General features: G+C 38.7%; 1 protein-coding gene across 1 annotated transcript in view; it reads left to right on the top strand.

The window, feature by feature from the left end:
• The window catches only part of PCNX2 (pecanex 2), a 150,885-nt gene that overhangs the window by 28,713 nt on the left and 95,675 nt on the right, over window positions 1-26,497 (top strand). Inside the window, exons 9-15 of the mRNA XM_041485485.1 lie at window positions 6,059-6,194; window positions 9,244-9,386; window positions 10,538-10,691; window positions 10,792-10,824; window positions 17,570-17,741; window positions 22,646-22,756; window positions 23,297-23,388. Of these exons, the coding sequence (XP_041341419.1) occupies window positions 6,059-6,194; window positions 9,244-9,386; window positions 10,538-10,691; window positions 10,792-10,824; window positions 17,570-17,741; window positions 22,646-22,756; window positions 23,297-23,388 (841 nt within the window). The remainder of the gene's footprint in view (window positions 1-6,058; window positions 6,195-9,243; window positions 9,387-10,537; window positions 10,692-10,791; window positions 10,825-17,569; window positions 17,742-22,645; window positions 22,757-23,296; window positions 23,389-26,497) is intronic.

The following is a 26,497-nucleotide window of genomic DNA, read 5'->3' on the forward strand; positions in this document are numbered from 1 at the left end:
TTTAGATGAGGCTCTGACACTGAAACCAGGCTTCTAAAAAGCTATATTATAGCTAAAATGTTTTGCAATACAAATAGACACTTCCATTTAAAACAATTGCTTAGATTTTTTTTTTTTGTTTGTTTGTTTTGAGAATAATTTTATTTTTGGTATCATTGGGGCCAAAAGTTAAAGTATTTGCAGCAAACTAGTGGCTAACAAGTACTAAAAAAATAATTTAAGGTACCTGTCAGTACAGCTGCAGAGTGCTGGTGTTTCTGGCCCTGGGCAAAAGAGAGAATGTCAGATCAGTGAGCTAACTTATTTGATTTACATTCTCATCTCAGAATAAGCTGCTTGAGTGTGTTATACTGTATGAAAATCTATCTGAATATCTTAGTGGTACTATACATCCCCTTCATAAATCTACTAATATTTAGTATGTTCACTGCTGGAAAATTCCCTGAACCTTTGAGGTTATTTCTCATAGGAGAAAGTAGATTTTCTTTTTTTTTTTTTTTGATGCTTCAAAATGTTTTAGAATGTGACCAAAAAGTGTGTCATTAAAGCATCTTTGTATTTCTCAGCAAGGTGACCCAAATAAAACAATCCCCCACTGCTCTTGTAATAAGCTGCTAAATATTAAAGATTTCTTAATGCTGCTTGTCAGGTTGTGCACTTCTGCAGCTGAGCATGTTTTGAAATGGATGTGACAAATATTACAGAATCCTCTTTGGGATTCAGTGATTTCAGATAAGCTGCTCCCCTGGGCATAGAGCTGCTTGAACACAGAAATGAACAGGGGGTGTGCGCTGAAAATGGTAATGTTTGTGTTGTAAAGAAGCCATGGATTTTTATGAGAAGTACTCTTTACAAACTCAGTGGCATTTTCCTGATGGCTTGCAAGGGGCAGGAGGAACCCTTGTGTTAAGCTTGGCCAGTCAAATTCCTTTCCTTTATTTGTGTAGGGGTTTTTAGTCCTGCTTTCACTGAACACTGGGCAGGGACAAGAGTGTTTTCAACAGAATGAGACTCAGAGGTGAGAGGGGACCATGCTACCACATGATGGCAGCAAGATCCTGCTCAGGACTAGGAGCTTATGGAGTGCTGTTAAATGTTGGGACTGGTTTCTCTCCCATACCCTGCCCTCCCATAAGGAGTGCAAAAAGGAATGTTTTAAAGTATTTCGGAGATAACAGAACTGTGGAAGCTATTAATGCACTAATTCCAGTAAGGCTTCATCTTCTCAAAATGCATCCTCTAGTTTACTAACTAACACATACTGTTTGTTTTTAAAGTTTTTGGTATATTTATCTTTGTTTTGAAATGTAATAGGCTTGCAAATTATCAATTTACGTGCTTATTAGCAACATAAAAGTATCTGAATACTGGAAAGTAAGAGTGTACTGAATGGACCCCATTCTTAACATTTGAGTAAGAAGGCATTCATCACTTTCTGCCTTCATATTGACCACAGTGCCTTTGGGAACGTTTTTTACAAGGTCTTTCTGTCCATTTGCAGTAGCTGACTTAACATGTACTACTGCTTGTTTTGCAGTCTATTGCAGCGCTGCAACAGTGATCTGATATCTTCCCTGCCTATTATGTCAGTATATCACTACATCCAGCTTTTACATTCTGTAAACTCAGATATTCTGCCTTATTGCTGTTAGGAGTGTTATTTTTGCTAGTTAAAACAAATGCCAAAAATGATCTCCAAATCCTGTAGTAAAATGGGTATAAATACACATTTATACAACTAGCAAAATATGAACAACATTTAAGAGAGATTTTATCTTTAGTTTGAGCTGCCATCAACGTAAGCACTGAAAATAGTTAAGATCCACATTCTTAATTAATTTTACACTTTATGAAACTGCTAAGTCTTACGAAAAAAAGTGAAGAGTGCTTCCTCTTTCAGTTTTTTCTTTTTCCTGTGATTGGATTTGTCAAATAATCATCCACTGCTAATGCAGCTATCACTGGCATATTTCAGTCTTCTTACGTGCTCTGAGTTGGTTTTTAGTGTGAGTCTTGTTATTTGGGAACTGTAAGCCATAATTTTCTTAAAAAAAGCAACATCCACAACTTTTGTGGCTTTTAGTGTCAGTCTTGAACCGTGCAGTACTCTGGTCAGATTGGTGCTGGCAGCTCTCTAGTGGAGACCTAATGAGCAACATCAGTCCAGACAGCTGCATTTGAGCCACAAACTGGCTGTTTTGAAAGAGCACAAGGGTATGGGTGTGCTGAGTTCCTGCTGTGTTGTCAGCACTAGCTGGGTCTTGTACAACCACATCACTCAGGTCTCAGTTCAGTGCTTTTGGGTGCCCCTCAGACCAGTACTCCAGAAGCAATTGCTTGTAGGATGTGCAGGAGGAGACATTTCCAACTCTGAGCCGCCTTCTGGCTCTTCACAGCTGTAGTTGTTTACCATCACCTAAGGGCAGTATTTTAGGGAGTATTACATGCTTAGGGAGTAATACTGCTTTTGACTGTATTATATGTCATCACTGTGATATTTATTACACACGGTAAACTCTGTAGTGACCCAGACAGCTGTCTTAGTCAATCCAGTGTGATCTCTCTGGTTTTTAGCATGTGAAGACCTGTCCTTTCCCCAATATGCAGGTTAAAATGAAATTTAACCAAGACCTGAAAACCAGCTTTATTAACAGGGAATTATTTGTGGTGTGCCTGTATAATGAACTCACGGTGGGGACAGGGTCAGACCCAAGGCAAGCTAATCCTAACATAGGGGATGATTTAGGCTAGATTATGTTTGAATGGCTCAGGCCAAGTTGACGATGGTATAAGGCAACAGGCTAAACAGAGAGGGAAAAGGAAGATTTTTTTCCAGCACTGTGTGGTTGTACTGAAACATTCTATGTGTTGTGTTATATGATTGTTCTACTACCTTATGCTTGCTTAGTGTTCTTACAAAACCGGATTATGAGCCAGAGAAAAAATTTCTGGTTTTATACCCAATTATCAGTAGAGGGTGCTATGTTGCTTTTGAATTTGATCTGCGTAGGTTATGTGTTTATCAGAGATATTTTTAGTTAATAATTTATCACTCAAAATTTAGTTCAATTATACCTTTGCTTACATTAGCAGTGCAGTTTACTGTGATAGATCTTGATAATATTAATTTGATTCTGCAAATTAACAGATTTTCTATTTAGCAAGATTCCGTGTTATACTGCGATCAGCTCTGTTATAATGATTTTATGATTAGAGAGTGTTTGCTCATATTTATATATGGTAATAAATTTATAGAATCTAGTTTATAGGCTTACAAAAACACAAACACTATCATTGCATTTCTTACGGGTGTTTGCTGTCAGTGTGATAGCAATGTCATCAGATGAGATGTACAGTTTCTAAGTAGCTGTGCAAGCAATTAATCTTTGGGGGTAGCAAGTGAATGTCAGAAGGAGGTTGTGTGTAAAATAGGGATAAGGAAGACAAAAGCAGTAAACAGGAGCTGAAGGAAATGGAAGATGAGGAGAGAATAAGAAGATAGAGAGAAATGAGGCTGATGATTGCCAGATGACAGATTCTGATTTTGAAATTGTTGCTTTACTAGCTCTGTCTTCCCAACTTCTCTGCCCTAATTGCTTTTTCAGGCTTATAAAGTTTCTGCCTCTTTCCCACAGTCAGTGTCCTGGCTGTGGTCTCCTCTGCCATTTGCTGAGAGGCAGAGCTGTGGATTTTTAATGCAAACATAAAAAAGACTATGGGCACTCTTGGCTTTTTGGTTAACTTCAAGTCTGGTGGGGGATTATTTGATCTCCTAGGTTTATTCTTGGAAGAAGCCTTATTAATAAAATAATTTCTGAGAACTGATAGACTCCTCTGGTATTCTGTTCCATCCATCTGTCCTTCTGCCATTTCCATTTTTGGTGAATGTGGGATTAAAGATGTGGTCCAATTTGAGAGTACTTTTGGCTTTTGTAGAAAGACAGCTAAAGATGCAGCAATTTAGTGAAGATTGACTCTTCATTTAGGAAGGCATGAGCAACCACTGTTTTATTCCCCTGCTCTTTTGTTGAGTCACCTTTTGGGCAGGAATTCCCAGGCTAGTGTTCCTGCATAGCCTGGGCTAAATTTGCTGCCTTCTTGCTGTGAACAGGGAGGCTCAGGTCTGCACCCATAATGACAAGGAATGGGACAGCTCATCCTGAGGAAACAAACAAAAAATCCCTTGCCTTCCTTCTGACTGGGAAAGGTTGCTCTTTAGTTCATATCTTGGAATGGGATGTAGGAACATTCCTCAAGGCTTCCTCCACTTTCCTCCTGCTTAAATCTTCTGGTTGTGATCCAGGATCTTGGATGAGTGCCATCCCTTCTGTACTGTTTTGTTAATAACTGCTGACAAAGGAGACGATTCTTACAGAGGGCTGCTTTGTGGCTGGGACATAAGTGGGTTGTGGTGGACCACATTCTCATTTGCTGGTACTATCCAAAGGGAACATGACATCTTTCCTGACGGTGGAGCGGATCATGCTGCTCTCTGTAGCAGGAGGAGTGTGGAGTGCAGAGGAAGCCATGAGGGTCAGGAGCATGGGATGCTCTCATTTCTGCTCAGCTGGGAGTTCTGCTGGAATGGCAGATGGTGAATATCAGGCCTGGAATTCAAGCCTGATAGCAATCAAGGCTTTGAAAACATAAACTACCTGGCTCAGAAACCAGAGGCAGGATGGCTTCTCTGCTGACATCCCAAGGCTGATCGTGTTCCTATTGGTCCAGGCAGAGCTATCAAAGCCTTGGAGGGAAGGAGAGAGTGTGTGCACTTCAACTTGTTGGTGTGACACTTCAGCCCTTCTTTTAAGTAATCCAGACACTGAGCTGTGTTCCAGAACAATGCTAGCCACTGCAGCTGGAGTTAACAGCCAGTCATGTTCAGGACAGCCACAATTTCAATGCTTTAACAAGGGCTATGTAGGAGCCTTTGGGAGCTGGCAACCAAAAGCAAGGAAAGTTAACTAAAATTAATAAGGTGCCTTTGGAGCAAATGTAGGGTATGCAAGAGGAAGGTTTTAATCTTTGCACTGCCATAGTCTTCCTGGCTGACTGTAGGCAGATTGCTCTAGTTTCTTCCTGCTTGTCTTTATGCAAGATAAGAACAATAGATATTGACTACCTTGCATGAGCACTTAAGTAGGGCTTTCACCTCATGTAGATACAGAAAAGTAGTAAGAGCCCAAGGCAGGTATCCAGAGCCAGTGGGGCAATGAGCTTGGAGCAGAGCACTTGATGTATAAATCCCATTTGGAAGAGAATTAGAAAGAAGTATTTAAAATAGATCTCTTCCCCAAGTAAGCATTACTTCATCTCAATAAAGTTGTCTCTGAAACCCAGTCAGTCATGTCATGGTAACACGATTTCTGCAACCCAGCAGGCACTGCTGCTCTAAGTGCAGATTTTCACAAGTGTTTAGGTGCTGTACTACAACACAAAACAGTAAATGTGAGGAAAAACAATAAATAGTATCTTGCTCAGGGCCCTCCCAGGGTGAGTTTACACTCCGTACGTGGGGGATATCTGAATTAGCCTTATGTGAATTAGCTCATGTACTATTATCTTGTTAGGGCAGAAGGAAATTCTTGTAGCCTGAATTTTCAGCAGGGTAAATCAGTACTCACCAAATTCAGTGCAGGTGAAACCAGACTAGCTCGGTACCTAAGTGAGCTCATTGGAAGCTATTCTGGGATCTCTGCAGTATCTACTTTGCAGTTTTGCTCTGTAGATGTGCATCCCTAAACTTAAATTGTCAATGGACAGAAAAAGGCACTTCTGAAGTGTGATTCCTTGAGGGTGTTCATCTCAAAATGAGAAAAGCTGTGATACAGAAGTATCTGTTTCTCTGTGGTGGATGTAGTAAATCAAGTGTATCTGAATTTGGGTGTTGACTGCTTTGTGGATCTGTGCTAGATTTCAGATATGAAGGTGGAAGGTTCCCAAGTCCTGTGAGCCTACCAGTAGTGTAATTACAGACTTTCTCCTGTAATATTTCAGAATTGTTAAGAAAATATTGCTGCTTAAAACAATCTTTTTCTTTCCTGTTCTCTGTGCACAGTGAAATACAGTTCAGCTCCTCCAGCACTACCACTTCAGAGAGCCAAGAGCCATCTTCTGGGGATCAAGCAGCCAGCGCGCTTCAGCAGCAGCTCCTGCTGATGGTGGCCAGAAGGACCCTTTCAGAAAACCCACGGGTACATTGTTATATCTGAGTTTCTAGCATCTTGATGAACTGCTCAATAAACAAATGCTTCAGGCTTGTTCCTGAGACAATTTTGTTGATTTTGCTATACTGCTTTTCCTGGTATTGCTCATGTGGGAGAAGATGTGTTTTATGTTGATGGATGCAACTCAGCTGTTTTCTACTGACACTGAATAGTGTCCTAGGGAACTATTTAAAGACTCCGTCACCGAAAAAGTTCATCTTCTATCTTCAACCATATTTCATTTGGAAGAGGACACAGCTGTTAGGATTTTAGACACACCACCAGATTTTAATAGTATGAAGTATTTATTCCGGATTCATTGCTGTCATAAAACCTCATGTCTGGTTTCACTTTTCTGAATTGGGCAACCAGACCTCTGAATGTTTGCTGTGGAATGTTGAAGCCACCTCCTCAATGCAGATAGTAAAAGAAAAAGGCACTCAGGCTTCAGTTTGCATGGTCTCATGTGGATATGAACTTTACAGTGTTTGTGGTCTGTGACTCAAGGCTATAATTTGTTTTTACAATTCCTTTTATAATACCTTTGACTTTCTCTCTGCCATGGCAAATTCTAGTTTGGTATTTATGAATAACAGTAAAATGACAATTAATTGCCTTTCATCTTAGATTTCACACTGGAATGTTAAGCTAGAAGCAACTTGTATTAAGGAAACATTTTTAACTAAAAATCAGTAAATTGTCCCAAATAGTGTCTTTCATATTTGGACAGTATCTTCCATCTAAAGGCTCTGATGTTTTCCAGATATTTATATTCTTGTAAACTGCCTGTAAATTAGAGAACAATTGTCATTTCTTCTTTCTCTTTTAGGAAGACTGCTCCTCAAGGTCACATTAGCAAATTTGTAGCCAGGCCAGGCAGTAATTTCAGAATGTGCTGGTTTCTGAATTTTTTTTCTTAAACATGAATTTCTGAGCCTACATAAGTCAGGAAAAGCATTGTCATTGATTTCTATGAAGCTAGGGCTTCAGGCTGTCGCTGACACCATATAAATTTATGAAGTGAATTTTTATAAGCCCTTTTTTGATCAGAGAAGCAGTTAGACTTGAGTGACTTGCTCAGGGCTAGTCAGAGAGTTTCCCAAATCCAGCTCAAAAATCTGACTCCTACCTAAGCACTACAAGACTCACACAGAGGATTTCATCCAAAGGTTACAGCTCCTCAGGAGCCAAAATGTTCACTTATGCACTCAGCTAAAGGCACATTAGGCTGTTCTGGGGAATCAACAATCATATCCTCAAGTGTTTTTAGTGAACTCTCTGCCACTGTTTTGATTTTATCTAGTTATGGTGAGCAATCTACATTAGATGTGTGAAGTTAATGACTGCAGTGGACTGAGTTTTGCTTTACTTTCTGTTGGGTAATAGGGCCCAAGAGAAACAAAACTGTGCCAGTATTAGCAACTGTAATATTTTAAAACATGTTTTTTTCTTTAAAAATGTCCTGACCCCACATTTAAGTTACTTTTTAAAGTAGTAACAAAAATATTAAAATTTGGACTACATAAACTACTTTCAGATTTTAAACTCAGGATAGTGGAAGGATTGCAATTTGTCTCATGGCTTTTAAGTTGCTCAGAATTGTTAATAAAGGAAAGAATGCCAAATAGCCCAGCATCTCAATGCTCAGAAATATGAGTGATTGTCCTCCACTACTAGCAGCTGAGCTCTCTGGCCCTGCATGATTGTGCACTTTTAGTCAATTGGAGGCGTGAGATAAAATGCCTAGACTTGAATTTCTTTCTCCAGAGCTTATGCTAGCTTATGTCACCTCATGTTTGCCAGCAGACTGAGGATATCTGAGTTGTTTCCCAGCTGATGCACAGTAATACATTGTCATGTGTAAACTCTGTGTAAAATTCCTATTCCTGGAAAGGAAAGATTAGGAATTCTACCAATATTCTGAGGAAAAAAATGTAACAATTCCTTTGTGCAGGTGGACGTTTGTTTAAAAAAACTGTGCTTTGCTAATAGTTATGATTCTAAAATCAACTGCTTCCACAGAAATCCCCTGCCCTGACTAGGAATGTTAATCTAACATAGATAACTCTAATGTAGACATTGCCTAGAGTTTCATAATAAGTATATTTGTTGATTAATTATCTTTAAGGAGGGGTGGGTAAAAGGCTGCCTAAGAGGAGGTTGAAAACTGCTGGACTTCACAGTAATTTGAAATCTCAAATTCTTCTTCTTGGAAGAAAAATGATTGATTACTCCCCCTCCATAACATCAGTAATGATATACTTTGGAAAAAAAATCACTGCTTTGCAGAGATTTTCTTTATCTGTTGTCTAGCTTTGTAGGCTTGGCTGATGGCCTGCAGATAGTTGGAGGGGAGCTGTAGAGAAGAGTTGGAAAAAGCCTTAGAATCTGGCAAAAGCAATATTCAAAAGGGTGGATTTATGATTATGATGGTATGATTAGAGACGCTTAAATTAGTGCTGTTTATGCTATTTGTGCTTGTTTGCAATTTTTTTTCCTCCTCTTGCTGTTCTTGAGGAGGCCCACCTGATGTGGCATTCAAAGCATCTTTGGAGAGATAAACAAAGCTGTGTTCTGGAAGAAAAGTCGATAAGTCACACCTCTAGACTTTAAGGCCTACTTATTTATTTATTTATTTTATTTAAAAAGAAGGATTTATTCTGTCATGTTTTTGTGTTGTGCTGTAATTAGCCTGATACATGGGAAAAGCTCCTAAAAGAAACTTTAGAGATGTACTCGATCTGGACTAAAAAATAATTACTTTTTAAATGAATATTTAGTATTACTTTTTAAAGGATATTGTCATTATTGAGCTCCATAATTAATATAGTTTTTGTTCGTCTGCAACAATTATGCTGGTGTGATATTTTTATTTCTAATTTAAAATTAAGAGAATAAATATGCTAATATGCTTCCACTACCCCTTTTAGTTAAAAAAAAAATAAATCTGATACTTCATGTAAATTTGGCCCTTTGGACTCCTGTTTTGCTGGCAGCTGTGTGAGAGAGTTTGTGTATTTCTCGTTTGTTTTTATAGCAGCCCAACCAGGACCCTGAGGATTCTTCATGTTCTTCAGCACAACGGAAGCTGAACAGGCAGTTTTACAGATTTGTTATATTCCCTGGCAAGTGGATTAAAGTCTGGTATGATCGTCTTACCTTGTTGGCATTGTTGGACAGGTAAGCTTTTCTTTTAAAGCTGCTCTAGGTAGCGTTAAGGTGGGTGGCTCCTCATGTCCAGAAAGCAGTGCTGATCACTAGAGAAGGAGAATTCGGGTTGAGTAGATGTGTTTTTGCTTTAAGTTGAAGTTTAGGGTTGGTTTCAGTGGTTCTTGCTACCCTCTTCAGGTAGAGACTTTGATTCATGTGAGTGCCAGGCTTGTAGACTAGTCTGTAATTTGACTCACAGATGTTACAGATCCAATGATTTTTGATGAGAAAATCAGTAGTAGAAGGTTCCCAGGGTGTTGTCAACCAAGTACTCCAATGTTTAAAAAAACAAAATGATTTATAGAATGGTATATTTAATCTGATATTTATACAGTGGTATTCAGGTGAAGATTTTTGAGCTGCTGCATCTGTTCCAGTTCAAGTTTATTTGTGTCTGCTTCTGTTGGGGGTGCTGTGCCGTATGGGTTAACATGCAGAAATTTCAGATGGCAGTTTTACCTGATGCAGAATCAGGCTACATGTCAGGGAGCTTTAAGTCCAGAGCAGATATTTACTTATCTGTGGTGTCTTATCTCTGTGTTTCAATTGCATGGAAATCTTTTCTGCTGATAAGCTCTTTTGTTACAGGCTGAATATTGACACTGTTCTTTATCTCAGCTTCCATGTTCTAACAGAATAGATAAAACAAATAAAACATCAGATGACAAATTTGGTCTTTCATCCAATTCTTTGCTGTCAGATGTATATTTTTCATTAATGGAATGCCTTATTTCCTCATTTAGAAGTGTTTGGGTATTTAATTTTGTTTGTAGTTGTTCATGTGCTGGGGTTGTTTTGTTTTGTGTGTTTTTGTTTTTATAAGCATACACTTTTCTACACTCAAATCATCTCCATGCTGGAATTCTAATTGGAAAGTGAGATAGGAAGGAATATTAGACTTCAGTGCATATGGCTTTTTTTTCCTTTGATGTTTTAGCTATCATTTTGGGTAAGGTTTTTGGCATGGGGATGAAATGCAGTTGAACACAGAAATGTAGTTATGGGATCCAGTGAATTCTGATGGCTGCAGCACTGACAGCTCATACCAGCTACAAATGCACCTGCCTTGCTCTAGTGAATCTATAAATATTTGTACTTTTCCAACACTTTTATTCACATAGGACAGAAGATATAAAGGAAAATGTGTTTGCTGTCCTTCTAGTAGTTCTTGTTTCACTTCTTGGGTTCCTGACTCTGAACCAAGGCTTCTGTAAAGACATTTGGGTTCTGTTGTTCTGTCTCGTAATGGCCAGCTGCCAGTATTCTCTCCTCAAGGTAGGACTCAAGTTCATAGCCAATTGCTGAATTCTCTTCTAACTTCTACCAAAAAAAAAAATCCTGTGAGCAAACATCTTTTTTTCTGTTTTGTTTTTAGAGTGTTCAGCCTGATCCTGCTTCACCCATACATGTAAGTCTCAGACAGTAAAAAAGTCTTTCTCCTTTATTATCACTTGTGTATTGTGAAACAGCTGGCTGTTCAGTGAAACACAGGTATTAGTTGTTTGCTGTTCTAGCTGATTCAGGAAGAAGAAAAAGACATCTGTGATTTCGAGACTTTGTACTAGGTTTAATTATTTTTAAGCTATTTGAATTTATCACGGCTATTAGAAAAGCTCTTTTTCTTTAAGTTAATATGTGCAGTAAAAAATTAATCTAGACTATCTTGCTGATGTTTGATCTTGTGCCATCACACAAACCTTTTTTTTTGCTTTCCTTTAGAAACAGGCCGAAAAGAGCAGAAGTTCCAGACTAGCAGCTCAGTCATTGCTCAACAGGGATTTTTTTGTATTTTTTTTTCTTTGACACTGGGGATTGATCTTTTTATTTTTTAAATCTGCTACTGAAGATTTATTTATTAAAGGTATTATTAGCTCATCAAATGGTACAGGTGTTTTCCCTTTGTTACAATATGGTCACAGTTTCTGTGCTTGTGTCCTGAAGAAATCACCAAATCTTTGGGTGAATGCAGGATGTAAGGATCCTTGCTGATTGATATGGGGTTTTTTTATTGGATATGTCTAAGAAATTGAACTCTGATGGTGCCAACCACCTTGCAGAGAACCAGTTCTTTACACAAGTCTGTCCTTGTTAAGTCTGACTGTTCTAGAGGCATCATCCTACAATTTAAACCTTACCACTCCACCTATCATGGTGTCTCAGCATTTTTGATTTGTGGATCTTGGAAAACATTTCAGTGGCTATAATGCCTTTTCCTTTCTTTTACACTGGATGCTAGTTGCTTATGTTTCTTATTTAGCTCTTTGAATCTTTTAGAGGATATCCTCTCTTCCCTCAAGTTTCAAAAATGACATATTGAAAACTTCAGGTCTGCTGGATCAGTTCCCTTTGGCAGGGAGCAATTATTTTTGTCAGTTTAGAGGCTAGAAGTACAGGCTGAACTTGAAATTGATGTTATTTGTATGTGTGTACTGCACACTTCACTACCTGGATTTCAGAAGATTCTTTTCCATGCCAATTATTTAGGGGTGAAGTTATGGTGGTTTTGGTCATAATGCATTCATAGGAAATACCTGTCTGCATAAAAAGTAGAGAAAGGTAATAAACAGCAACTTACCCATTGTAGGGTAATATTTTCAATACATTAGAGAAATAGTCCAATCTCAGTGAAAAATTGGGGGATCTTGTGAGTAAAATAATATAATTTGTCAGCTCAACTGGCATCTGTCTAGATGTAAGAATGTGAACTGTAATCAAGTAGTTTGCACTTAATTAGACATTAATAATGTGTACATTTGTTTAAAGTGGGTGGCACATAGTTTAATCAAAACTTCATTATGAACCTATCCATCCCATATGTTTTTACAGTATTAAACACAAGGTAGTGTTTAAACAGAACTTTTTTTTTTGTACAGAATCCAGGTCTGAATTTCAGGTTCTCACAGTACTATTACAAGTGTTATTTGCTGTATTGTGTTGTGTAAGTCATGCAGCAGTGGAACAAAGTAATGATAGGTGTATCGCCATCTTCCTTTTCTTTCCTAAAACTTTATTAGGGATACTTTCTTGCAAACTTTTTAGTGCACTATACAAACTCCAATAGAAATAAAATTTAGAAATCTTTTCCACTAAGGGTTTTAAAGATGGAGGTGTTGTCATGCCAAAATAGAAGATTAGCAATTTCTACATTATAACTTCTTAACACAACAGGTATTTGTAAAGGCTTGCTTGAGCTAAGCACCTCAGAAATAGAAGAATGAGAAGGCAAGAAGAGCTACTCCATGTACTGTTTCATAATTCATGTGACTGCATTAAATTTAAAGACAATAATGTCTCTTGATGTTAACGTAAGGATGCAGAACAGCAGAGCAATTGAACAATGATCAGTATCGCACCCATGAATGAAAATGCAGATGAGATTTTTTTTGAGTGTGAAACAAACCATTATGAGCCTCCGATCCGCACAGTGAGTTAAGTTCTGTTCATGGATCCATGAGGAGCCACTAATGCCTTATGCTATCCATGGCTACCAAGGAGATTCCAAACTTCTTCCCTATGTCATGTGCAGAGTTTGTTACTGTTTAATGTGACTTTGTCATCTCTAGCCTGTAGCATTTTGAAAGACTGCTTTAAAATAGCATCCAGTGAATTCAGAAAACATGGTGCCTAGAGATGCCATAAGCTTTTGTTCCAAACTCCTTCTGAGTGTCAGTGTATTCACTTGCTGCTGTTGAGGAAAGAGCTGGCATTTATTATTGCTGCAGGTTTAGTACTCGTGCCTGCTACAAGTTGGGAGTCTAATTTTCCTGTCAGTGGGAGCTTTAGCCTTTCCAGTTCTGGTCCACTGGGAGTTGGTGGTCTTTAGGTGCTGTTTACAAAGGGGTATGTGGCTCTGGGATGGTGAAATTTGGGAGCAGCCTCCTCACTGGAGAGAAGAAAATCGAATCCATTCCAAAGTGTGTTATATTTTGCTGTTAGTAACCTGATACAAGAGACCTGCTGGTTTCTGCAGGGCATTAAAATTCAGAGATCCTAGAGATACTTGTCATGTGCACTCAAAGATTTTAGAAAAACCTTAGGCAAGGTTTTACGTTTAGTAAATGGCTCTATGGAAGGATCAGGAGAGCTTGTCTCTAAGCACCTCATAAAACACCTGTATAGCTCAGCATCTAGCTTGGGCTTACAAAGGCATTTGAGCTTGAAGGATTGCAGTTGTGATCTTAACAAGATTTAGGGAATCTCTTGCATAAATTCCTTTTCTCAGTCCTGTCATGTCCCAAAGCAGATAGCTAACTCAGTTGTGTACCTACTATAGGCAGTTTCCTAAATCCCATAAGGCACTTAAAAAGTATTTGTAATTTGTCCCTGTAAGCTTTTCTTTAGAACTGAGCACATGCACATTTCTTTATATAAAAAAGCCTTCTGTCTTTCTCCTTTAACATGTGTGCACCCACAAACAAAAGAAAACCCATTAGATCTTTCTAAAATTTTCCTATCAAAATGCTTTGCAGTCAAAACTACTGTTATAGTAAATGGAAGTGTTTGTGAAATTATTCTTTGTTGAAAGTCTTAATATTGTTTTAGAAATATGAGATGCATCAATACTGTGTTGGTAAGATATGAATATGTATCTGAAACATATTAATGAGAAACATGGACATGAAAAAAGTGACTTTTTTTAGCAGACTACAGGCAAAGAAAAGCTTTCGCTGACATTTTTATCAGTGAAGGAAAGAAAAGGATTGTTTAACAAATGCGGTGTAAAATATAAAAGGAATTCTGCTTCATTATTTAAATTTTTCTAAACAAGAATGAAGAGTGGAGTCATTTCACCAAGATTAAATCAGTTTTGTATGTCAAAATCTGGTGAGCTTGCCTAGTAAAACAAAATGAACCCTTAATATCTAAAATAGCTCGTTAAGCAAGTTGTGCTGCCACATGGCCATTTTGGTGTGAAGGGCTGCCTAGCTTTGTCTGTCAGTGGCAGGTACAGGAGGGCTTTGCTCCTATTTTTCTGTCTGTTTCTTTCTAAAACCTTAAAAAATTAAGTTTAATGTCTATTTTCTGGCTGTGACTTTTGAGAAGTGATCCTCTTTCCCAAAAAGTGTCCACTGTTGCCTTCGAACCAGTCCTGTCCCAAATAATGCCATTCACATGAAGCCTGTAAATGACGGTGAAATACCACATTAATACTTGTAGCCGTTCCTCTTTCTTGTGTTGTGTTGCATGTTCCCCAGATGTGGGGACTGGAGTATTTGGTGTGCTCTAGGAAGCTCATTCAGCTTGAGCACATCCCAAGTAGTGCAGGAGCTGTGCAGGCACTGCCCTTCTGAGTGCATTGCTGCTGCGTTGCTTTGCTTCTCTTGATAAGATTCTGGAAAGATTTCAAGATTCTGTCTCATTAGGCACCACCACCACCTGAAAAACAGGGAAGGTAGTATTTGCTCACATTTTGCAGCTTTCAGAAAACCTCTGGAATCTGCTTCCTCAATCTTAAGTGGCATTACTAAGCATGGTAAGAGTGATTGAATTAGTCTATTCTATTCTGAGATAGAAGTGACCTACAGTGATCATCCAGTGCCACTGCCTGACCACTTCAGGGCTGACCAAAAGTCAAAAAAAGTTGTTAAGAGCATTGTCCAAATGCTTCCTGTAAACACTGACAGGCTTGGGGCATCAACCACCTCTCTAGGAAGCCTGTTCCTGTGTTTGACCACCTTTTCAAAAGAAACACTCCTGCCTGATGCAGCTTAGAGCCATTCCCACATATCCTGCCACTGGATGGGACAGGAGACCAGCACTACCTTCTCCACTTTATTGCTCTCTACGGGTTCCCTCCTCAGGAACCCGTAGAGAGCAATAAAGTTGCTCCTCAGCCTTGTCCTTTCCAAACTGCACAAGCCCAAAATGCTTAACTGCTCCTTATAGGACATTGCTTCCAATGATTTCACCAGCTTTGTTGCTCTCTTCTGGATGCCTTCAGGGACCTTCACATCCTTTTTAAATATTGAGGCCCAAAGTACACAGTGCCCAAGGAGGGGCTGCACCAGTGCTGAGTACAGCAGGATAATCCCCTTTTGACCAGCTCATGTTGCTGTGTTTGGTGCACCCCAGATGCAGTTTTCCCTCTTGGCTGGTGACACTCACAGCGGACTAACATTGAACCTGCTGGTGAGCAGCACCCCCAGGTCCTTTTCTGCTGGGCTGCTTACCAGCCACTCATCTCACAATTTACACTCCTGCCCATCGTAGGAGCAGGATCTAGCATTGCATCTCATTAATCACTGCCCAGTGTTCCAGTCTATCTAGTTCCCTCTGCAAAGCCGCCTGACCCTCGACAGTCAGCAGCACCTCTGGAGTTGGTGTCTTTGGCAAACTTGCTAAATGGTGCATTCAGTTCCTATGTGCAGATCACTGATAATCTGTTAAGCAGAACTGGCTCTGGAACTCAGCCCTGAGGAACTTCGCTGCTGATGGGTCCAGCCAAATGTGGCCCCTTTCAGTGCAGCTCTTTGAGCTCTGCCTGCCCTTCAGCCAGCCTTCATCCAGCACACCATAAAATACTTTTGAAGTAAGAGTTAAATATGTGCTGTAATCTTAATTGAGTGTGTCATTGTTCTGCATGGAACTGCAAGGTGTGTGGAGTTAAACCTCTGGGCTTGTAGTCATCAACTCTGTCTTACCCAGCTTCCTTCAAATAATCACCATGCAAAGATAAAACTGGCTTCCACAGGTCAAGAGGTAAGACAAGAATGTAACAGAATGTGATCACCATAAAACAGCCTCGAGTGAATGTCAGGACATAAAGCATTAAGCAGTTGTTTAGTTGCATATTTATTGGTCTCTTTTCCTAAGGCACAGCTCACATTTACATAAATGAACTGAAGTTTAAAAAAGGCCAGAAAGTAATAGTTTAAATTATTTTTCTTTTTTAATGTCGTATTTTTATCTTTATAATTCTCCATGGATTGTTTGGTGGACGTGTGTCCTATTAAAAAAAAAATACAGTAGTAAAATTGAAATTGATTAAAGAGCAAGGATTTGTGTCCCTGACTTGATTCATATTCCATGGATGTGAGGCACGATGTAAGCCCACCAGCTCCCTGTAATCTGCCACCTTGTTAACTGATTGATCCCAAAGAGAGTACAGATCAGTTAATAGCAATCTAACATGCGAGCTTGGCTGGCAGCCAAACAAACTCAGCCACAGTTTCAAGTCAGTAAGGAGACTCAAAAAAAGACATGATCTTTTATTATACTCACTTAAATTACATTTTTCAAATAAGAACAGTTGCATGGCAGCTTTAAGCAAGGCAAACTTGGATTCTTGTCACTTTGCTTCTGGCTTTTCACACTCTAGGAGTCTTTTGACTCATCAGTGTTTAAAATGTCTTAGTTACCCTTAAGCTTGCTGCCAGGAGAGCTATTAAGGTTCTTCTTAAGTGTCTGTTAGGTTCCCTGGCCTGCAGCTCCACAACAGTGTTTTGTAGGATTAGTGGGAATCAATTGTTTGAGAGATTTGTACGAAAGACATCAGATGAGATTCTTTCCACATCCTAATTCCTTTGGATCATAATTTTAAAGTGCTTCATGAGAAGCAGACCAGAAACTGCTGATGAGTGTCACCCCCTTCAGAAGGCATGCTGATTTGCTGTTAAGTGGTTCAAAGAAACCCAAAAATTAAGTTGGTGAAGAAAAATCCATCCCCATGCCTCCCACTGTACCAGGGATATACTCTATTATACTTTTTCTTCCCAGGAGACAATTAAAAATTAAATTAATTTTATATTTCATAAAGTGAAAAAGAAGTCAAGCCACCTGAAGCAAATGTTCATTGATATAGAAGAAATATAGAGAAAAAAATCCTTTTCTATTGAAAAGAAAGATTCAGACAGATTGAGGGTTTTTTCTCCACAGAAAATGATGACTCCTAGAATTAGAAAGTTTTGAAAGGTCCAGAAGGGTAGATTTTCAAAAGCATGAATGGTTGCTGGAGTCAGTCTTAACTGCTCATTGTGTCTTTTGAAAGTCTCCTCTGGAGAAGATTAAATACCTTGTCACATTTTTATTACTAATTATTATGTACAAGTCATTAAAATATTTTGTCTGACCCCTGACCCTCTCTCCAAGTTAATGCAGTGCATGCAGTAGAAGAATGTATATAAAAATCTAACTTTTCTTGGTTTTTCTTCCAGGGACACAATAAAATCATAATCTACAGCAGACCTGTATATTTTTGTATATTGTGTGGCCTTATTTTGCTGCTAGATGCTGGATCTAAAGACACAAATCCTCCTGTTTATACAATGTATGGCCTGAAGCTCTTCTCACCCAGGTCTCTCCAGTCAGCCAGAGACCATGTAATAGGTGAGTCAATATTTTTCCTAGGACTGCAAAAAGGAATTAAGTATGAGTCTGTGTTTTCCCATGCTGACAATCAAATGCAAGTTATGAGGCACAAACTGAAGTCAAATTGATAGAAACATTTGGAATGACTTAAGATGGGGTGGGGGCAGCTGGCAACCTTCCCTCATGTAAAAGGAGTTTTTAATGAAATTAGGCTCATAGAAATGTCTCCATGGAAAACTAAAAGTCGCTGATGTTATTAGCAAAAATCATCATCTGTGAAATGCAGTTCATCTGTGTAATGGCTTGTCTGTGTGGAGCAGTTACTGAGAATAGCTTGAGTTTTAAATTTAATGCCTGGAAGCTGATCCATGCCAGTTCCTCAGATGGACATCAATCTTCTGGTCACAAAGAAAGTGCTTTATCTTGGTTTAGTTTAATCATACTGTTCATATGACCAGTTAGTGTGGAGCAGCCACTCTGCAGTAGCTCTTTCAACCTGTTTCCTTCTAGAATCATGTTCTGAGGTTGCTGAGGACATTCAGATATTGTCCCAAGACAGGTGTGGTGATCCTTTGGCACTGATTTGGAGTGGCCACAGCTGACATTACCCTGTTCTGTCAGTCACTTCTTCCTGTTGCACCACACTAGCAGGTGTGGTGTGTTGTTGCACCAGCTGAGCCACAGATACCAGTGCTGGACTGGGCTCCCATGAACAGCAGCACTGTTAAGGTACAAAGTAGGAAATGTCAGGTTTACTGTAAAAGTTGTGAAAACTTCCCAGAAATCTGTGTTGTAGTGTACCAAAGATGGCCTCTTGGTTTTTGAATTTGGAACCAGGAGAACCTACTGTAGCAGAAGAAAGCCATTTTTGTGATATAGTGTATGACCTTCAAGGTCTTTGTTCATCTGTGACTGTTGTCCTTGCTTTTTGCCATACTCAGGTCAGACTTGCTGCCTGAAAGGCATACTATTTTTAGGAAAGCCTCCTGGTCCTTAACAAGGGTACTATGGCTCCCAGTTCTTCTCACCAGAAACAGGGGAATGTGAAGAGCTGCATCTCACTTATTTTAATTAGCTTATTTCATTACTTTTCTTTGGTCTCATTTAAGTTTCTCCTTACATCTTATTTTCTCTGTCTGTCAAAGGTGAGCAGTAAAAATGCTGATAAATAATTCAACAAGAATTCTAGATGACACTTGGGATAGAGATAAATGAAAAACTATAGCAACCAGCATAAGAAAACAAAGTGTGGTTATAAATGCGTTAATTTTGACTAGTCTCAAAAGAGATGGCAGAGCATGTTCTTGAAGCAGGAGGGGATGGGGGAGAGAGGAAATACAGGCTCATCTCCCCAGCTGGCATGTGTTAAATGAGAAAGAGAAGAAACCCTTTCCCTTTGCTTGTCCCTGTTCTTGTTTTGCCATGGTGTCTTTATTTGAGTGATGTTTGGTTCTGTGCTTTGGCTATTCCTTACTTTGTCTCTATGCGAACCCTAACTTCTGGCTGCTGTGAATCCTTGCGATTGTTCACAGTGCAGGTTCCTCTGTAAGCCATGGAAGTCTGGCATCCTGTGGCATCTTGTTGCACTTTTAGTGTAGATTCTCTTAAGTAATGAAGGTATATATAGAAGTATTTTGTTTGGGCTATAAAATAATGAGGGAAGTTGGTGACTCCAAATACCAATAAAGTCTTACTACTATGTTGTAGTTCTGCCTATTTGCTATTTTTTTTTTGATATCTTTTTATTGGTCTGTCATCATATGGTGACTCTTTAGTTTATATTTTAATCAGAATTTATTGTGGTATTCGGAATTGATATGTTTGGAAATCAAAGAATTTTTGACTCTGCATTGTAACTATCAAGGAAAGGAAAAGTCTTTTATTTCAGGTGCTTATTGTAGTAGAAAGCAAAAGCCACGTAAATGTACCAAAGAGCTAGTGTGATGCTGCATATCTACTCTGATAAAAGTCTTGAAGCAGGGTCATAAAAGAAATAATTACAAATTTGTTAGATGTGTGACCTAATTACTTATGAAACATGGTTTTTAACACATTCATTTATTTTCAATCTACTTATGATCTGATTCTGTTTTATTTTAAATTGGTGATGAGTCTGCCATTGAGGTTCATGACTTTAATTCTGACTGTGGTTTTCATCATTCTTGAATTCCTTATTTCAGTTAACATTTTTGCTAGATTAACATATGGAGTGCAAGTAAGGGCAAGGACAACCAACCTCAGCCACTGGGACCTACACGTGTGGTTAGTGACAAAAGTAGTTGTGCATTTTGTATATGATAGTTCTTGTGATGAAACCATTTAAACATTCAACAGGTAAATGAAACTATTTCACAGACATCTCAGAAGACTTATGAATCAGGAGGTGGCAAAATTTTTTGATAGTGTGTCCTCTGCCTGCTCCTTTTAACAGTGACTGAGCTTCTGTCAAGGCAAGAAAGCCTGTGGATGTTTTGCCCTCCCATGTTCAAGAGCGAGCGAACAAAAAGACTTTCTCATTGAAATAATGCCTTTTATTTTCCTTGTTAAAAAAACATGTTTTATTACTCAGATATACAATTTTTTTTAAATAATCTTTTTTTTCTAAATGTCTAAAATGTTTGCAATGTGATGTTGCTGTTCTACATTGCTCAAAAGACACACATTTTCCAAAGTCATAATTTGTGTTTCCCTCTCACGTTTATGTGATATGTGCTTGTTTAGAGGAAAACTGCAGTGTTGAATGCAGCGGCTCACATAATGATCCAGCTTTTAAAGATGTTGTGGGTCTCTATGAAAATTTGTGATGCTTAAAGAAATTCTTTCTAGAATTCATAATGCAATTTCAAAGGATTTATTAGTTACTTTTATTGTCTGCTTCCCACAAGGGGAACTGCCACTTCTAAGTTCCTTCCTTTTGTAGGTGACAAATGTTTATTTTCCTGTCCCGTGTACTCCTTAGTGCAAGATGAGATAAGCTAAGTTGCCTTAGCTCAAGAAGTTGCTAGGGTTGTTCAAGGTATTAATAGAGAGTGGGTGGGGTGAGGGCAGTTTTATAGTCAATTAACTTTCCCTCCTTGTTTACATTTGTCTCTATATATCTTGGTGTACTGTCAACTCTTTAATCTCATCCTTCCTTCCATTGCTCTTATTCCACTTTTTTTGAGGTTGCTACAGCAAAGGCAATCATTTGGTCTGTAAGTCTGTAGTCTGAGTTCTGGCAGTTCTGCAAGTCCTTTGCTCCAGGAACAATATCTCCTGAGAGTTTCAGCAGTGTGTTTTTGGGATAGTTAAAACAGCTTCTGCAGTGGCTTGCTGAGCAGTTTTCTGTCGTGCCATTGCCTGTCTTCAAGAGTGGTCTTGCTTGGCTTGGCATGACTTGGTGGAATATCTAAAAATGTGCAGAGTAATAGAGAAAGAAGAATTTAATATTGGCATTTTAATGGAAAAGACTGAGAAGAGAGCATTTCCTCGTTTTCTTACATATGGATGATTTGTGCCAGTAGTGGGAAGTAGTGTTGAAGGTGCATTGTGAATCCAAGCATACTCAAGCGAGTGCTGTCTGTGTTTAACAATTGAGCATCTTTATCTCTCCTGTGTTTGGCTTTGTCAGCAAGATTTACAGCATTAGGTAGCAGTACAATACAGTGAAGATAAAAGCTGTCAGATCAAACTTGGTGTGTTGTTTCCTTTTGGTGCAAGATGCCTTAGTAAGATGAGCTGGCAGATGTGAAATTAGCATTCAGCAAAGAACACAAATCCTTTTGTTTCCTTCTCAAAAATCTGACCGGGAGAGTGGGGAATAAGTTGTACTAGTGATTTGTTTAATTTGCTTTTTATGAGAAGGAATAGGAAGAAACTGCAGTCTTCCTAGGATCTAAAGTAACAAAGACATACTTGTTTACAAGGAAGAGTGGCTGACACACTCTCTGCCATGCAGAACATTGTGGTACTAGTACAATGAAGCAGTAAGAATATGATTAACAATATGATAAATGTTGATTAATGTGATTATGTGTGTGTATTCTTGAACTTTTATGCTAGGGTCAGGTGTGTGTTTAGATGCTTTCCTAGACAGCCTTGCTTAGCATTTTCTGTGGTGGAGCTGAGAGTGAATTGATGGGGAGGAGGACTGCTGGAAGTAAACAGGATTTAAGACTAGCAGCATGATTACCTGAATTATGAGTCCTGCTTTTCCTTGTCTATGAGGCAGCCATTAAAAGTAGCATTAAAATTAGCATTTCTATACAGAAAGAGAGTATGAAAATCTGTAAGACCGGATTTTACCCCTGAGTTTCTTTCCTGTTTTTAATGTTCTTTCACTACTGTGAAGTTAACGTCCATTCTGCTGGAAGCAGGTGGAATATTCTGGAGAAGCTTCACTATAGATTTCTCCCATTTTTAGGGGCTGCTATAAGTGTCTGTTCTTGATTGCTGGGAGAGGCAGGATGTTGTGATAGCCAAGATATTTCAGATCTTAGCCATTAATCTTTGTTTATATTGAATTGTTGTAGCTTGAACGATTGTAGTTCTTGAACCATCTCAGATTCAAGGAAGAAGTTCCAAAGTCTGCAAATTAAAATTTCTCTACTTTGAAAGGAACAAATATAAGCTTGAAGGTATTTCAGAAGCAGTAAGGATGCAGTAATGCAATGCTATTTTTTCTGCCACTGTTTTTATCCAAAATCAATCTTAAGGTTAACTCTGAGTTTTAGTTTCTTATGTGTCAAATGGCATTATTTATTTGGAATACATGAGGAGGAAAGTGTATTCATTGCTGGTAAGGTTAAGGTATGCTCACTTGAATAATCTTCAGAATTTATTGTAACAATTTCTTATTCTGCTGTCATGCATATTTCGTTATTTTCCATACATTGGATGTGTGGCTGTATTCTAAAATATTACTTTTTTTTTTTTTTTCTTAGTGTTTTTGTATTGCTTTCCTGCAATTTCTCTTCTTGGACTTTTCCCTCAAATCAATACCTTCTGCATATATCTTTTGGAACAAATAGATATGTTGCTTTTTGGTGGTTCTGGTAAGTAGCCATCTTTCTGGGCTTACAACCTCAAATTAGAATATATTCTTGCATGTAACACAGTGCATTTTAAAGCTCAAATAGCTAATACTATTCATCTAACAGTGGGGTGAATACTTATAAGGCCCACTTGATGAGATTTCTTTTTGCTTTTGAAAAGTTGTATACAACTTTGATATCAAAGAGCTCTTTCCTGGCATATGTGATGTGAATCTTTACTATATTTATTAAAAAAGAAACCCTCTAACTTTCTATTTCTGTTAACATCTAGGAAAAAAAGTTTGCGTTTTTCCACAGAAAAGCATATTGACAAGCTATTTGATGTGTGATAAATTTTTTTGTGTTATTTCAGTCAGAGATTAAAGAAGACCCTTGAGACATGAAGCATCGAGATTTTTTTGTTGGTAGTGGGTTGGGTTTTTTTGTTGTTCATTATAGCTTAAGTAGCAGAGAAGATTGAGATGCATCTACACTGTCGTCTTAGTTTTGGTCAGAAATAAAGTTCTTTTTCTTCCCACTTACCACATGTCTCTATTTCAGCTGCTGCTGGGTTTGTGTCTGCATTGTACAGCATTTCCCGAAGCTTTGTTGTTCTGATTGTCCTATATGCCTTCTGCTTCAGTGCAGTGAAGGTAAGCCAGAAACACAGCACTGGAACAATTGAAGATTTCAAGCTGGAAATTGATGTAATCTAGGGAGACTAGCATTGTTTGGTCCTACATTGTCGTTGCTTACCAAAATAAGCTTTGCAAGCCATGCTTCAGTTTCTGCATGTTAGTTACACTGAAATAGACCGAAACTGTAGCAGAAGTTCGTAAGTAAATGTGTCTCTAATACCTGTGATTATTTGCCTCTTATATGTATCAGTGTGAAATGATCCACTGAATTTTCTCTGCAAATATAAACAGCAGTCTTGACTTAAAAAGCTGCAGTCTCTGTTGATCTGCATAGCCAGGTCAAATTTGCTCATAATTCCTGGTAAGGTTTTTGCTGTTGCTTCATAACAATATGCCTAAGAACTTAAATGTTGAGCAACCAGTGGACCATCTAAGTAAGTGTGTTTGCATCCACAGGGAAATGCAATTTAGGAATTTAATGCTAGCCAGATGAGTGGGTTTGCCACTTTTTTCCCTAATATCCCACAATTGTTACACTGGGGATGTTGGAGAGTGTGCTTATAATTTGGTGTGTGTGAATTTGTCAAGTCCCTTCCTGAATGTGCTGGTCCTCTCTGACTCCACAGTTTTGTGCCAGCAAATTCTAGGCATTCACTGTGCTCTGTGCAAAGCAATGCTGTCCTTCATTGATTCTAAGTTGATCTGCTAATTTCATCAGGTCTTCCTGATGCCTAGTATTGTAGGATTAGTGGAAAACCTGGTCTGAATTATTTTAATCTACTGCCTTTACAGTTTTGCAGGCATCAGAAATATCGCCCTCAGCCAGCTCTTTAAACTGAAGAGTCCCAGCCTTTCTCGTGTCTCCCTGTAAAGCAGCTGCTTTCTCAGAGATGGCTAAGTTAGTCACCTTACTCTGTGCCTTCCCTTGCCCTGCTGTTAACTTCACATGTGGAGAGTCACTTGTGTATGGTGCTCAGGATGTAGATGTGCCACAGCTTCCTATGCTGGCACAGGACTGGTTCCCTTACCAGTGATGCCCAGTTTTGGGCAATATTCAATCCGAGACATTTTTAAAACTATTATTATTTTTTTTATTTTAATGTGTAGTGCCTATGTCCTCTGCATGGAGCACATTAAAAAGGGCAATGAAATTTTGTCTGCCTTCAAGTCAGCTGTAAAATTCCCAGTGAACACAGCAAGACCAGAATTTTGTGTTAGACTTGTAAGAAAATTTATCCTATAAGGGGGACAGCCTTTTGGCAGCGTTTCATTGAGAGCTGGATGCTGTCAGTGTTGGTCAGGTGGATGCTGTCCATGCAGGGATTTTAGCAGGATGTGCTGTGGTTGACAGGCTGCCCTTGACATCTTGTGGGCACATGTCAGAGGAAGCTTTGTGGTGGCACATGCACAGCACACACAGAGAGCCCAATATGAGGTTCTGCAGCTGCCAAGGCTGTATCATGTCAGCACCCAGGCTGGGGATTTACACAGGTGGGAGGGGCAGTCAGGTGTTCCTTTAAGGGAATTCTTTTAGGAACATCAGATTTCTATAGTGGTTTTCAACGCTTTTTCACTTGAAATTTTCAATAGGAGCCTTAAATCAAAGAAGGACAATTATAGTGCCTTAATGGTTACCTGATCAGAGCTGGCTGTGTGTTCTTAACCACTTCCAACACTAAGGTAAAATGTGTTAAACACATTTGGTGGCTTGAGTCTTTACAAAATAAATTACAGCAACTCAGCTGCTGTGTTAAGACACTTGAAATTAAATGTCTTTGAACGTGTGGTGTTCTCTCAGGGAACCTCCTGTCACCTGGCTCACCACAATGTCAGTTGCATTGGTTAGAGCTGACCCAGCTGTGTGATTGATGCTACAAAGTTTAACTGCTGCTTGTGCAGATTCCTGCACAAAAGTAGCCAGTCCCCATACTGCTGTTTTCTGGCTGCATTAACGATTCGGAAACTGGCAGCTGGGATGGAGAAGGAGGCTCTTCTTAAGGATGAACAGAAGGAGAAAATGGGTGGCTGGGATGAGAAACAACGATAAAAATAAAAAGAGCTACATGGAAGACAGGAGTTAAACTACGGTTAAACAGGCTAATACCTGGGGAATTATATTTTCTTTTCTTATTTTTTTTCTTTTTCTCTTTTCTTCCTAAGATTAGCAGATGGTGATTCACTAGTTGAGGGTAGGAAAGTTGTGTTATGGAGACTTCAGAAATGTTTTTTTTTGTAAACAGTAGGGAAAAAACCCACTTAAAATAGTCTACATACTCTTTTTTCAGCCTAATACTTTAAATTACGGCATGCAGGTGGCTTTGTAGATAAGCAATCTTGTGGATTAGCCTTCAAACTGCTTAGAAATATGCTTTTAATGCTACCCTGAAGTTGAGTGCTGTGAAAGATTTACAAGATATCTGTTGTAAATTACTAATATTAAGTTCAGTCTTTCTGTTCACACAGAAGTTAATTTGAATTTTAATGGCACTGTTCCAGTAAAGGCACTTCTGAGAAGGTTAATTTAAAGCATGTAAAGATGATTCCTCATGCTTCAGCTCATAATCTCAGTCTGCTGGGGTGCTTGAAATTTCATACATTTTTTCTTCTAGAAGTTGTGAAATAAGCACTTTTGTTAACCTCCTTGTTCTTCAGTCAGGTCAAGAGATTTTTATTTTGAGCTGATTTCTGTGATGTTGCAAGAGAATGATTATTTGATTGATGGAGGAAGAGTAGGAATGGCCTTAATCTGATCCCGAGTAGGGCTGTCTGTGAAAGGAGGTCTAATACCCCTGTAAGTAACTCAAGCTGTTTTGATAACTAGTGAGCAGCAATTTATGATCTTAATCAAGTGAAGATTTTAACTTTTGGTGTGCTAGAAATTGTAGAGTTTAACTCAAAACTGAGAAAATGCTGTAGTATGTTTCACTGAGGTGTTTGCACAACAGTGGTAACATGGTTTTCTTTAAGCTAGAAGGAACGTTTCTTCCATCCTTGCACTTTATAGCTGTTATTTATTTTTTATTCTTATTTTACTCTGTTCCTTTTGATCAGTTTGCCAAAACCAACAGAGCAAAATTTTCAATATTTATGGAGGTCCAAAAAAATAAAAAATCACCATAATCAG

The sequence above is a fragment of the Pyrgilauda ruficollis genome, unplaced genomic scaffold (genome assembly GCF_017590135.1).
Source record: "Pyrgilauda ruficollis isolate IOZ18807 unplaced genomic scaffold, ASM1759013v1 scaffold70, whole genome shotgun sequence".
In the NCBI taxonomy this organism is placed as follows: domain Eukaryota; kingdom Metazoa; phylum Chordata; class Aves; order Passeriformes; family Passeridae; genus Pyrgilauda; species Pyrgilauda ruficollis.